This window comes from Heptranchias perlo, chromosome 27, assembly GCF_035084215.1.
Source record: "Heptranchias perlo isolate sHepPer1 chromosome 27, sHepPer1.hap1, whole genome shotgun sequence".
In the NCBI taxonomy this organism is placed as follows: Eukaryota; Metazoa; Chordata; class Chondrichthyes; order Hexanchiformes; family Hexanchidae; genus Heptranchias; species Heptranchias perlo.
The window spans coordinates 17,321,541-17,336,150 of NC_090351.1; the positions used below are offsets into that span (position 1 = coordinate 17,321,541).

General features: G+C 42.1%; 1 protein-coding gene across 12 annotated transcripts in view; it reads left to right on the forward strand.

Annotated features, from left to right (window-relative positions):
- The window catches only part of LOC137344683 (ladinin-1-like), a 98,374-nt gene extending 84,949 nt beyond the window's left edge, over positions 1 to 13,425 (forward strand). For 2 of the 12 annotated variants that reach the window (XM_068007809.1, XM_068007810.1), the window contains exons 13-14: positions 9,117 to 9,165; positions 12,945 to 13,425. In XM_068007809.1, coding sequence (XP_067863910.1) covers positions 9,117 to 9,165; positions 12,945 to 13,003 — 108 coding nt within the window. In that variant the 3' untranslated portion in view covers positions 13,004 to 13,425. The remainder of the gene's footprint in view (positions 1 to 9,116; positions 9,166 to 12,944) is intronic. The other 10 variants (XM_068007818.1, XM_068007821.1, XM_068007812.1 and 7 more) reach the window with 9 other exon arrangements.
- Positions 13,426 to 14,610: the final 1,185 nt, after the last annotated feature.

Sequence of the window (14,610 nt, forward strand, 5' to 3'; positions counted from 1 at the left end):
GCCCAGTTTATACCACTAAGCTAGTCCCAATTGCCTGCACTTGGCCCATATCCCTCTATACCCATCTTACCCAGGTAACTGTCCAAATGCTTTTTAAAAGACAAAATTGTACCCGCCTCTACTACTGCCTCTGGCAGCTCGTTCCAGACACTCACCACCCTTTGAGTGAAAAAATTGCCCCTCTGGACCCTTTTGTATCTCTCCCCTCTCACCTTAAATCTATGTCCCCTCGTTATAGACTCCCCTACCTTTGGGAAAAGATTTTGACTATCTACCTTATCTATGCCCCTCATTATTTTATAGACTTCTATAAGATCACCCCTTAACCTCCTACTCTCCAGGGAAAAAAGTCCCAGTCTGTCTAACCTCTCCCTGTAAGTCAAACCATCAAGTCCCGGTAGCATCCTAGTAAATCTTTTCTGCACTCTTTCTAGTTTAATAATATCCTTTCTATAATAGGGTGACCAGAACTGTACACAGTACTCCAAGTGTGGCCTCACCATTGCCCTGTACAACTTCAACAAGACATCCCAACTCCTGCATTCAATGTTCTGACCAATGAAACCAAGCATGCCGAATGCCTTCTTCACCACCCTATCCACCTGTGACTCCACTTTCAAGGAGCTATGAATCTGTACTCCTAGATCTCTTTGTTCTATAACTCTCCCCAATGCCCTACCATTAACGGAGTAGGTCCTGGCCCGATTCGATCTACCAAAATGCATCACCTCACATTTATCTAAATTAAACTCCATCTGCCATTCATCGGCCCACTGGCCCAATTTATCAAGATCCCGTTGCAATCCCAGATAACCTTCTTCACTGTCCACAATGCCACCAATCTTGGTGTCATCTGCAAACTTACTAACCATGCCTCCTAAATTCTCATCCAAATCATTAATATAAATAACAAATAACAGCGGACCCAGCACCGATCCCTGAGGCACACCGCCGGACACAGGCATCCAGTTTGAAAAACAACCCTCTACAACCACCCTCTGTCTTCTGTCGTCAAGCCAATTTTGTATCCAATTGGCTACCTCACCTTGGATCCCATGAGATGTACTGCACATTGTGATCACATGGCTACAGAGGCCCTAATTTTTACAGGAACAGTCCTATTTATGTGCAGAATAGCCCAGAGTTTATTTTCGATTGTTTGATTTCAACAAGGACCCAGCTAGTTCTCACTTGTATCTCCTTGCACAGGAACACCAGATTTTCAACACTCCTAAGAGACTGCGTATAACTCATTGTACTTGCCAAATAAAAAACAATCCATGCTCCTGGTAATGTGTAAGTCATTTTGCTCTGGGTTGGAAGACTTTGATTTCCCATCTTTTTTACCGGTTGTAAAATTGTCACTGTTGGCAGATTTGATTTTGATTTTTGTTTGCAGCATTTGAACAAATCAAGGTGCAGCAACAGGTAGTCATTCTGCTGTATGGTAAGGCCATACCCGTGCTATCAAAAACACAAGAAAATAAAAGAATCCATCTAGTTGTTTAGTTATACCATCTGCAAAGCTTCCTGCTCATGCCCATTCCAAGAACTCAGATGTTGGCTTCAAATATAGATTGGGGAGACCAGAATTCTTGCCATGATATTCAAACTTGCAATGGGTAAAATTCAACTCAAAATTATCAGTTGATTTTTCTGTCACGGGCACTAATGTATCGGTCACCTGCTAGATAATGCAGAATGACTGATATTGCTAATGTCTCCTATGGCAGCTTGGAATGAATCAGACCATAAAAGTTTAGAGCAGTTATGACCATGAGAGTCACAGGCAATGTTATGGTTTTGCTGGAGATTGGCTGAAGATCACATTCTAGGAGATGGCACAACTCATTCACTGTCTGCCTGGTGAAATGGAGTCTGTGAAGACAGGTTTTCTACAAGGTAGGTGTGCCCCTGCTTTTAGTTATGGCTTTATGGGTAAGGGTAGCCTGCTTCTGATGTAGTCTGAACTGTGCTCTATTCCTCCTTTCATCCTTTTCTCCCCTTTGCAAAGAACTCAAAACAAGAGAAATCTCTATTGGAATACTCATTTTCTAAATTATAATTGTAGCAACTAAGAATCTGTCAGCCAAATCTATTGGCCAAAATCCTCAAAATATAAAAGTAGACAAAAACTAGCAGTGAAAATAACATTCAGTAAAAAGCTGAGAAAAATTGCCATTTTCTGAGATTCTTTTCAAAGCCCAATGGATTACCCTGTCAGTGATGACTTTGTGTCAGCCCATATCATAGCCATTGCACATTTTATATAAGCGAACTCAGCAGAATTAATTCCAGTGATAAGTGGGGTTGGCGTTTAGTGTTGAAAAGTTTCTGTTTCATGCCATCCCTTGATAGAACTATTAAAGGTTTATAGCACAGAAGGAGGGCATTTGATCTTTACTATTTCTGTAAATTGATACATTTAGAACAAAAGCTAGAATGTTCACATGTATAAAGTGAAAATTGATGACTATTTTGAGCCATTATATACACCACAGTGTACTAGCACAATAATACATAAAGACATGCTTGCCTCATACTGTCATCAGTAAAAGGATCCACTCTAGTACATGGCATTCAGCAGCTGCACATGCTGTAGCTATTGTAAATCCTCACACGTAAGCTACACATTCTTGCCATTAGTGACACATAGCAGGAGTTAATCAGTCTGTGTGGGAATAGCTTCCAAATGGAGATGTGCAGAGTGTCATTGCTTTGAACTAAGCAATGCAACAATATCATTTTAGCAATATGATTGAATATGTACATAGAACCTCTGCAGTGTTTTAAATCAGTCATTGTTATTGCAGATTTTTAATCTCCAAACTCATAGATAAGAGACAGAAGATTTATTAATTATTGAATCAATAAGTATGAATGAAATGAGAAGTAGGAGTTGTCCGTATGAAGTAATCAGAGAGCAGAGTTGAAGGCTGTTAGAACCAATTTTTATCACCCATTCTTGGTTGTGGAGAAACTTGAGACAGAAAGGTTTTGAGATGAGCTGATGGTTTCTGAAGCATCAAGGTTTCTGATGTTTTTATTTAATGTTTATCCCCAAAGACATTGGGCCCGATGTTAGCAGGGCTGCGGGTTCTCGGCGGGGGGGCTATTGGGCGCGTGGGTAACGCGCCAGGTGAAATTAGTCAGTTTCCCGCGCGATTGTAGGATCCAATCTACTAATTGGATCCACTTACCTGCTCCTCCGGGTTCCCCACTGCTGATCTGCGCGTCAGGCGGGCTGCGCATGCGCAGTACGATCTGTCAGCTGGAGGTGCTCTATTTAAAGGGGCAGTCCTCCACTGACAGATGCTGCAACAAATAGCAAAAATTACAGCATGGAGCAGCCCAGGGGGAAGGCTGCTCCCAGTTTAATGATGTCTCATTCCAGGTATCAATACATGGGGTGAGGAGGAGGGGGAGGACAGAGATCTTCCTCCCGGCGGGCGGGAGGAAGCGGCCTGCCTCTGCCACCAGGAAGGCCTGGCTCGCGGTGGCAGAGGAGGTCACCAGCGCAACCAACATATCGCCCACCTGCATACAGTGCAGGAGGCGCTCCAATGACCTCAGTAGGTCAGCCAAAGTGAGTACACGTAGTCTTTCCCCTACACTCCGTCTGCCACATCACTGCCCCCACCCCATATCTCCTTCAGCACTGCCAACACAACTCTGTCACATCACCCCTCATACCCACTCAAACCTCATCCTCATCTTACCTGCACCTACTCACCTCGCCAGTACTCATCCCGCCACTACCACTCAACCCAATCCTCATACAATCTCATGGCTCTCTCTCATACTCACCCTCTCGTGCATCTCCTTCATGGCCAACCTCACTCAACCTGCCACTACCTGTGCTGCAGCCACAGGGCATGCATCACAAATGTGCAGCAGGCAGCGTAAGGCAAACGTGTCGTGAGCATGAAGGGGATGCACAAGGGTGTTTGAGGGTTTGTCATGGGTGTTACTTATATTGAATTTCTGACCAACTCACATTACATATTATATTGGCACCGCTACTGCCATGTCTTCGCGAATCCTGTCTGGTTTGTGCAATAATGCCCTCTCCTGAGGATCACTATGAGGACCCACAACTGATGCCACCCACTGTGTCACTGCAGAGTGGGTGTAGGTGTATTTGCAGGGCTCTTTTGCGCAGACGACTGAGAGACATCGGCGATGTCCCTGGTTGCACCCTGGAAGGATGCGGAGGAGAAGTTGTTGAGGGCAGTGGTGACTTTGACAGTGACAGGTAAGAAGATGGTGCTCGGGCCAGCCAGGAGCAGCTCGGCATGAAAGAGGCTGCAGATGTCCACAACTACATGTCGAGTGACTCTGAGCCTCCATGTGCACTGCTGCTCAGAGAGGTCCAGGAAGCTGAGCCTCGGTCTGTGGACCCTGTGGCGAGGGTAGTGCACTCTGCGACGCATCTCTCTCTGCGGTAGCCCTCCCTCCTGCTGTACAGGTGGATGTGTCACAGCACTCTGTTGTGGAGCTCCACGTATCAGAGGTGGACGGCGTGGATGGCGAGGCTGGTGAGGCTGGTGATGCTGTTCGCCCTCCGAGGAGGTCATGACTGCAGCTACGGCGGCCCCCATCCACAAGATGTACATCTGAGGGGGTCCGCAAGGTAGGTACATGTCTCTGGACCCCGGGGTAAGTGTGCAGGTTGGTGACTTTGACTGTCAGGGACAGAGTGGCCTCCTGCAATGGGTGAGGGTCTCCCCCATCACCTGTCAAATGGACCTTTGCAGCTGCCACAGGCTGACAGCTGCAACACGTCCATTTGACCTGGGGGTGTTTCCCCCAGTGTGGAAAACAGTCCCACTTTGTTCTAAAATCCCACATAGTCCCTTAATCAGGTCAGTTAATGACCTGAAATACCTAAATAAATACTGTCAAGTGGCATCCCGCTGGCTTAATTGCCTGCGGGATTCCCACCAGCGGGGGCTGCGCGCGCACGCCGGCGCGTCAGCGGGGAACCCGGAAGTGCGCGGGTTCGGGGCGGGCTCCGGTACCGCGCCGGGATTCTCCGATTTTCGGAGCCCCCCCCGCCAGGAACGCACCCGATAGCGGGTGCTAAAATAGAGCCCATTGTATCAATTAAATAATTTGCTAAAATGCAGCTTTTGAAAAACTTTTTACTTTCCTCAAAGGAACATTCTGGGCCAAGCCTGAGTACTGTCTTATGTGAAGGTTTATTTTCCTCAAAACCATTTGCAGCTGTTTTTTTGAGCTAGAGGCTAGCTCAAAAAATACATGAATACATTAATTGTCTTCATTGAACATTCCTGATACTGCATTGGTAGAATTGCCAGGGTTTGGAAATAAAAAGTAGGGGTGGAAGTGGCAATGAACTTTATTAATTTTAAACAAATGACACTCCCCTTTGTAGGATACGACTAGAGTATTGCTGCGATGGTTTGTTTGTACGTGAGTTGCAGTGACCGGTTATGTTCTGTAACTTTGCTATTTTCAGTTTGTTTATTCACAAATGGTTGAGATGCCTTTGTACCCCTGGAGTAACCATGGAAAGACCCTACTCCACCTATGTTAGAGCAGTCAACATTCCTGGAGAAATATGAGGAGTGATATTAATAATTAATAAGTGTATAATGGCCACCCCCAGACTGGAGGCAGGTAGTCAGGTGCATGAGTGCATCAGCTCCCTATGACTGTTCCTGTAAACTACTATATGTGCACTTTACTTTTTTAATGATTGCAGTGTGTAATGATTTTTTTTTCCAGTAGAAGAAAATAAACTTTTTGATGGGTACATAATAACTATACAGACTACAAAGTACTGTTGACAATAATAGCAGATGAACACTTAATATATTTGTTTAGCATTCCTTTATCCACTATTTTAATAGGACAGCATTAATCCATTTAATTTAACATTACCTGCAAAGTTGTATTGAAGACTTCATAATATTAAGATGGTTCTAACTCTTTCAGGAGAAACTAGTTTTGGCTTGAAAGACAGAATTGTAGTGGACTCCAAAATGGCAGAAAATGCCTCAAATTAAGTATCAAAAATCAAAACTTCTGGGGAGTGGCATTCCCCACAATCCTCCTAGAAAATAAATCTCACACCTTCAGCACTCACATTCTCCTTCAGTAATTTCAATATTCACCACAGTTCCAAACTGTACTTTAGGCTTTAGGCAATAAAAATGATCAAATGTTGCTTAAGTTATGATCTGCCTATATCCCACTGCACTTTCAATGTAATGCCCCTTCTTCATGTGTTCAGAAAAATTTAAATTGTATGCGGTAAAGACACCCATCCCAAGCCAGTGGGGTCCTCATTAAGTATGCAGGTTTCATCTGATGATGTCATTGGTGCCCGATCTGCGATTTTAACCTGAGGCCTGAGCTGGGGAGCAGCGATGGCTTCCCTGGCAGGCCCAAACTGCTGGGAACAGGAGCCAGGGCCAGAAGAAACCCAGTAAGGTAAGTTTTTTTTTAGTTTCCTTGGGCCTCCCCTGCTCCGGGAATCCTCCTTCCCTTCGTGTATCTACTTACCTTAGTGCTGGGGACCGTTCCCTCTGGTTCCCGGCGACTGGCTCTGACCGGCACGATTTTAACGGGCGGGCAGCTGCTTGCCGCCAACTTTCCTGCTGCTTTGGTCAGAAAGTCGACCAGTGGCATGTTAATAGGGCCTGGCTGTTAAAAATTGTCCAAGCCTGCCTGCTGCTGCTTCTGGACGGGCATATCACTAGCGAGTAAAGTTCAAGGCCTATATGCCTTTGCTTATTGTCCATAAAAACAAGCTCAGGTTGTTGAAAGGACTAATGAGTAAATAAGTGTAAGCAGCATCAATAGATTAGAATAGCATCAGCCATTGTCTTGTTTTAAATTGAATGGCTGGGATAGTGGCTTAACTGATGGTCTGCAGAAAGTTTGGTAGCTGATTTAACTCATCGTACCTGTCCTCTCGTAGGCAAGATATGATTAAATACGCATCCAGTAAGTCTTGTATACAGCTAGATCTTTAAATAGCAACCAGCTGTGATATTCTACAATAGCAAAGGAATACCCATTGCTGATATTACGATGGGGTGGGACTCCTGCTCACCACCCTGGCACCGCCAGAACCCAACCCATTTTCCCAGATCCGTGGTCAGTAACTTTGCAGTTTGGGCCCCCACTGGGATCCCTGCCACCAGGATGGAGCTTGCCACTGCAAGACAGCACCTGAAGACGCCACTTAAAAGGGGGTAGAAGAACCCGAGAACCTAGAAATGTGAGTCGTTGTGGACTGAGAGGTGCGAGATACTGAACCCTCCCCCTCCAAAAGAGGCATCAGCAGTCCTTGCATTACTGCCCCAAGAGTTACCGCCACCCCTCTCTCAGCAGTGCCTGGGGGTGGCGGGATCAGTAGCTGAAGGCTGGGTAATGGGCTAGCCTGCTGGGTTCCACCTTACTGTTAGCATTTACATGCGGTGGGCAGAAAAGAGGCGGCCTGCGGCCTTCCCAGCTAGGGCAAGGGAGGGAAATGGAGTTTGGGGTGAGATCACGGTTGTAGGCCTAGCTGCTCCATTTTCCCGCCTTTTTTGGCTGCTTTGGGCAAGCATGAGCTGAACAAAAGATTTCTATGGCTTTTATTTTGCAATTGGTCACGTTTGACCTTTGCCTTCGTGTCATGCATCAAGATAACAATGGTTTAATTTTGGTGACAAAAGGGTAGACACAAAATCTGCAAATCTGAGGCACAATTGAAAATGTTCTGGTTTACGGTGCTATGGGGCTGAACTGTTACAAGCATCTCCATGTTGGCCAACTTTTAGGTGTCCGTGTGGTGGGTTTGTGTTGCTATTCCTCAATTCTAATGACCGTTTGGAAAAAGAGGTGATCCACAGGCATATGTAACATGACCATTAAATGTCCAGTACGTGCAGGTTTTGAGGCAATTGCTCATTTCTTCCTTCACATCGTTAGTGGTAGTGTTGGGATTTATCAACTCCATATTGGATGTAATACCATCAGCAATGAATAATAATGATGACAGGGTATTCGGTGTTTCAAAATAAGTGATCTTGATCTTCCTGGTTTATATGGCTATAATGTGAGAAATGTGACTGGAGGCTAATAGTTTAAATAAAAGTAGTAACAGAGTGCTTGAAAATAGTTGGAGAGTGAGTAATGAAACATGAATGGTACTGTAATACTCATTTCCAACACAATGTTGCACACAGTGCTATCATACTAGCAAGCAGCTTGAGCAAATGTACTAATGCTTTCATTGAACCAAGGTGTATTTTGATCAGCTCCCAGTTGCCACGTTATAACATAAAGGTTTATTTTCTTGTAAAATGGGAAATACTAATTCCTAATAAAATTCTCTTGCCTATCATGGGGATACTATCAAGAATATTTTTATCATAATGCTATCAAGTGTCCCCTTACAGTCACGTGACCATCACCAAGAGATTAATGGAAGCTTCAAAGCACTCGAGGAGCAGCCAGAAGAATCCCAGATATAGTGCAAAAATAATTAGAACAACATGTGGTGTGTGCTAATATTAAATAAATGCTGAGTGGGACAACGTTCTGGATGTTACAGGTTAATGGAAGCTTTGCTCTTACAGTTTATGTCATTATCAAAACCCCTTGAGTGTTCCAGCCTCATTATAAACTCCCACTCATAAACGCCACGTAATACGAGAGATCTTATATTTTGGGTATGTGACAGCATACTTTTCCTAAAAATATAAATACTGTACAAACTCATGATTCATATGCTTCTCAACATTTAGTATAGCAGTCACATATAGAGAAAGCCTGATCTTTTCCAAGTATTGTTGCAAATTATTTCTGTGCTTTAATTTAAATGTTGCCTTACGAAGAACAGCAATAACATAGATTTCATTATAAAGCATTTTCAGTTTTGACAATGCTAAAAGAAGACGTAAGAGCTTGGTTTTCCCTTAGTGTTTCAAATCATCTTTTCAAAAAAAAATAGGCAGTATCAGTAACTGGTGAATTTGTGCACCCTGTTTTGTGGAATGGAACAAGTATACTAATTACAATATCATTTTTTTAATTGCTGAAAATATTGTTAAAAAGTATTCTGACAAGCTAACTGAACCCTTTTTGTTGTGAACTAGAAAAATTTACATCGTCATCCTTCTTCTTTCAGAAAGAGCTACATTCAAAGTAAGGAAATAGCCTCTTTGATATATATGGCCCACCTCACTGTTTGACTATCTAAAGCTTTAGGTGACTAACATGTCTGGTTTGGAAACTGCATGTAGCTGCATGCTGTGTATGCATGTACCTGATCAGAAAAACTGACTCACTGTGATCTTTGCAGGAACTTAACTATTTTCATTGTACTAATTTTATGATTCATCCATTAATTTCACGGCTATTTGCTTTGAGCTCATACTTTAATAAAACTGTAATGAATAATGCTCAGGAGGCACAGCGGGTTAGCAAACTGGACTTTCTCCTGTGATCTGGGTTTCAATTCAAACCAGACTAACACAATTACATGCAGGTAAAGTCTCCACTCTCTGCTGGCCTTGAGAATCTTATATGAAATATATTTGTTCAATCTCAGCCCAGTTCCTAATGTAAGGAATCTTACAACACCAGGTTATAGTCCAACAGTTTTATTTGAAAATCACAAGCTTTCGGAGATTATCTCCTTCGTCAGGTGAGTGAGTGAATGAGAGGTTCTCAAATCGCATATCTTATATTAGGCTGGGACACGATCACACCAATCAAAGGTGTCGTTGGTGTTCAGACAGGTTAGCCACGGAAAACAGTACGTCCCAGTATACTGAATACACAATGGGTCAAATTACACAGACAAAGAGAGAAAGAGACCCGAAAGGCAGAGAGAGAGAGAGAGAGAGAGCCTTTTGGGTCTCTTTCTCTCTTTGTCTGTGTAATTTGACCCATTGTGTCTTCAGTATACTGGGACGCACTGTTTTCCGTGGCTAACCTGTCTGAACACCAACGACACCTTTGATTGGTGTGATAGTGTCCCAGCCGAATATAAGATATGCGATTTGAGAACCTCTCATTCACTCACTCACCTGACGAAGGAGATAATCTCCGAAAGCTTGTGATTTTCAAATAAAACTGTTGGACTATAACCTGGTGTTGTAAGATTCCTTACATTTGTCCACCCCAGTCCATCACCGGCATCTCCACATCACAGTTCCTAATGGGCAATGATCCACAGAATAAAATGGCATTAAATTGACAGTCTCACACAGTAAAGCCACAGTGATGGCTGGTGCAGCAAAGAGAAGTAGAAATGATGTAGTTGGGTTTATACTTCTTCATTCAGGGCTAAGACATTTTGTTGGGGCAGAGCATCAAGTCCTTGTTAAACTTGGACTAGAAAAGCTTGATACAGGTGTGCTAAAAATGCAACAAAAGTAGGAAAATGTTCCATTTTCCAGCATGGATCTAGCTCATCTTGATGAGCACAAAAAAGCACAAATGTTCAATTTTTGATATAATCTGAAAATCAATAAAATAGTGCAACATTTTCTTCTAATATAGCAACATAGTAGAAAACTTTGGGGTTAAAATTCCACCAATCGCTATTTTTAGTGGGTTAACAGCTTCATTGAAATAATGCACTCTGGAGTTTTACATAAGCCCATTAACCCGTTAAATTGTGCTCAGTGGAATTTCTATCCCTCTGAGTTTTTGCTGGAGAGTAAAATGTTAGTTTTCCTTTGGCACTGGCACCAGCATTCATCTATTCTGATAAGATGGTTGCAGAGTTGCCAACTGTTTACTGTAGACACTGTGGGTCATTTCCTTCTATTGAACTTAAAATGACAGGCACAGTTAAGTATCTGAAAACCCTTGGAAGCAATCTGTTAAAAAATGCTTTACTGAATTCATATTAATTTGGCAACAGGAGTCCACTGCATTTTCAAAACATTTTTATTGGGCCGGATTTTGCTGTGAGTGACGAATGAATCGTGCCCGCCATTCGTTAGACTTACACTTGTCCATAGACTGTCTATTAACTTTTGCAATGCAACTTCCTCTAAATTAGAGATCGAAAAAGCACTGCGCCCTCTATAGGACATCTGGGACGGGTGTGAACAGGGCAAGCAACTGTATCTCTTTAACCAATCAGATTGAAGCATATTAATAAACCAGGCAGAGACTGAAGCAAGAAGTTGAAGTTAGAGTAGTGAATTCAATGTCAAATCAGATACAGAAAGCGAAATAAAGGGAGGGTAAGACAGATTGAATTAAGAGACAGAGATAAAAGAGACAGAAAGAAAAAGTTAAAAAAATGTAGCTAAATGTTTTTTTTAAATGTCCAACAATTAAAATCTGAAGGAATGAGACTCCACACTTGTTAAAGTTAATTTTCAGTGCCAGAGAGGTTGGTTGGCAGTCATTAAGATTTACCACGCTGTTAAAAGGTTACTTACGTCAGAATGGACAAGCCCTACGTTTTCTGGTGAGTTTAGTGCATATGCATGGCATCATTGCAGGAACTTCACGCTGTTCCATTCATTTGAATGGAGAGTCAGCCGGCAAGATGCCGCTCCAGCGAAGCTCATGAAGGAGCAGTGTATCTCGTTCAGCAACTTCCGGATTTCCGCATTTAACTGCACATGTGCAGTTGCCGGAAGTTGCTGACCGATTTGCACAGAAATAACGTTCAGCGCTATTAGCCTCGCCAGTATTTTCACAGCTAAATCTGGCCCGTTGTGTTGGCAGGAGGTTGCTTATGCTTTGCTCTGCTTTCCCCCTGCTTTGAATTTGCTGAAACCTCATTAAGTGACCATTATAGGACTCAACTGCTAAGAAGTCCAACCTCTAGCTAGCTGGGAAGATATATTTCAGGAGCTTAATGTCCTGGGGTAAAAACTTGTTTATATTGATAGTAGCACTGCATTAGGATATTTTACCTGTGCTTTCTTTGTAGTTATTTATTGATTGTATGTATAATTCAGTACGTATTGTGAAAGAATATATGTCAATGAAACATGACACTTCAAAGAAGCAACAAATGAGATTCTGTGGGGATGATGTTCTCACGTCTCCATGGCGAATAATGCAGTCTCACCAAGTTGATCTTGCACGATAATGTGAGATCAGCTCATTTAAATATTTTTGTGGCACTCCCACACTCAGTGCGTGACATGCTGGGAGCATCAAGGTGGGGGGAGGCTGGACTGTCGGACATCAGATGATTGTGAAGGGCTGCTGGCTGTCTTGGAACACTGCTATTTTTGTTTTTCAAAAGTGAGGGGCATAAATTCCCCTTTAAAGAATTGGTTGTTGGAAGCCAAGGGACAGCCAGAGCAGAAACGAAAGGTGACTTTATCACAAGAGATGAGTCAGCCAGGAACAATATTTATAATTTACATAGCAGGCCTCGCCTGAAGAGCCCTTCAAAAATGGGTGTTTAGCATCTGGAGCATTGCTCAGGTACTCAAGCCACATTATGGGGAGGCCCCCTAATTTACATGAAGCAAGGGACCTTGATGATCCACTGGTACAGTCAGGGTGTTTCCCATCCATATTTCCAAGTACTCATTACATTGGGTGCAGGCCTCCACCCTCAATGATATGGAGCTCCCATACCCAAAGTGTTGTGATCTATTGTGTAACATCATTGTAAACAGATGTGCAATGTCTTCTAGTCAGTATTGCTAGTGGGATGTGAACACATTCCTTTTGAATGCATTTTCACTAGAAATATCGACTCAAAGAAAATTCTCCACATTTGTTCATAATGCCACAACCTATAATGAATGAAGTAAATCACCCCCATTGATGTGATGTAGCGCCTTACAGTGAAGTGGTGAATGCACAGCCTTTAAAGAGACAACTTTCCATTTTGATTTATTTGGAGGAGAAAACTTTCAGTGTTCATTTTTTAAACTTCCAAGAAAATTGTTTCAATGTTCTGACCTAATTTTTTTTTGGTTTCTTTTTGTTAGCAGGAGTAACGTGTCAAAATGAAAAAGGAGACAATTTTACAGATCAGGAATCGAGCTGATTTCAGAATATGTAATTATTTTTCTTAACTCTTGAAGATGGTTAATGTTTCACACAAGCATGATCAAGCTAACTGTTCAATAGGAGTGATTTAACAGTAAAAACTGTAATTTTCTAATAAAAGGGATTCAACTGCTTTCATAACTAACGTAAAAGGGAAAAAAAATGTTTTTTTAGGTGATTAAAATGGAGCTTCAATTTAAACAAATACCAGTAAGGGTAAAAATCAGGTTCAAAACTTTGTAAAATAAGATGCTTTAAATTTTACACTTTTTTATGTTTGAGAATTTATTATCATATTCACTGCATTTCAGTTATTTTCTTGAAAAATAAATTTTAAAGATGATAACAGTTCCTCAAATTGTGTGCTGGATTGTGGTTTATGTCTGTTGTATTTAGTTTGTACGTATGTTTTTTGCCAATAAAAACGATGCACCAAACCAAATTGGCCAATGTAATTTCTCAGAATACATCTTCTGTTTCAAATTTTAATATATTAGACTGTGTTATTCATATAACTGTATTAATTCCATATTTGGGCATAACTGAATATAAAGGTCCCTCATAAACTATACAGAAACTAGTGCAGTAAGTAACAAATGTTCCCTTAGGAGCCATATGGCCCCAATAAACAGAAGGCCATAGACACCACAACAGTGATAGGATCATATATAAACAGTCGAGGGACATTGCGGTCAATTCCAGTAATTTGGAGAAGAGGGTGAAGAAGGCATAACTCAAGCTAAAAGAAATGTGAGGACATGTGCCACTTTCGCTGCTTTTAGATGTTGTGTTCGCCATATTATAACAGTAGCTTGGCTCAGTGCTGCTACTCTTGCCTCTGAGTCAGAAGGTTGTGGGTTCAAGTTCCACTCCAGGACTTCAGCATATAAGCATATAGGCAGAAACTAGAGTGCAATATTGAGTGAGTGCTGCATTGTCATAGGTGCCATCTTTTAGATGAGATGATAAACTGGGGCCCTGTTACCTGTTCAAGTAGATATAAAGGGTACCATGGCACTATTTGAAGAAGAACAGGAAAGTTTCTCTTCAATTTCCTGGCCAACATTTATTCCCTCAACCAACACCACCAAAGCAAATTAAGTGGTCAACCTATTTGGGAAGTCCTGCGAACGTGAAAGCTACTGTAAAAATGCAATTTCTTTCTTTCACTATATGCCACATAATTATAATCCAAAGTAACTCTGTCTCACTTTGCTTCCTATTTTCCTAGTCCATTCTGAGCTAAAACAAATTCTATTGCTACCCATGGTATGAACACCATGCCAATACACTGGAGCTTTGTTGCTTACAGCACTTTATATCTAATTGGTTTTGGGGGTGTTCATCCGAGATTGGGGCTGAGGCAAATTATTGGGGCAAAATAAAGGGAGCTTTACTTCCCATCTGGCTCTGCTATACCTGTCCTGAGAGTATTTGATGCTGACTGTGGGTGCCTGAAATGGGAATAGTCCCATTCCCCAGCACTAACATCTCTCATGTTGATGAACACAAAAAACGTAAAGGAAAAGAAAGATTATATGACAGATCCAGGTCCTTATTTATTATGCTCAGTTCAGTTCAAGCTCTGATCTTTTGTGACTTTGG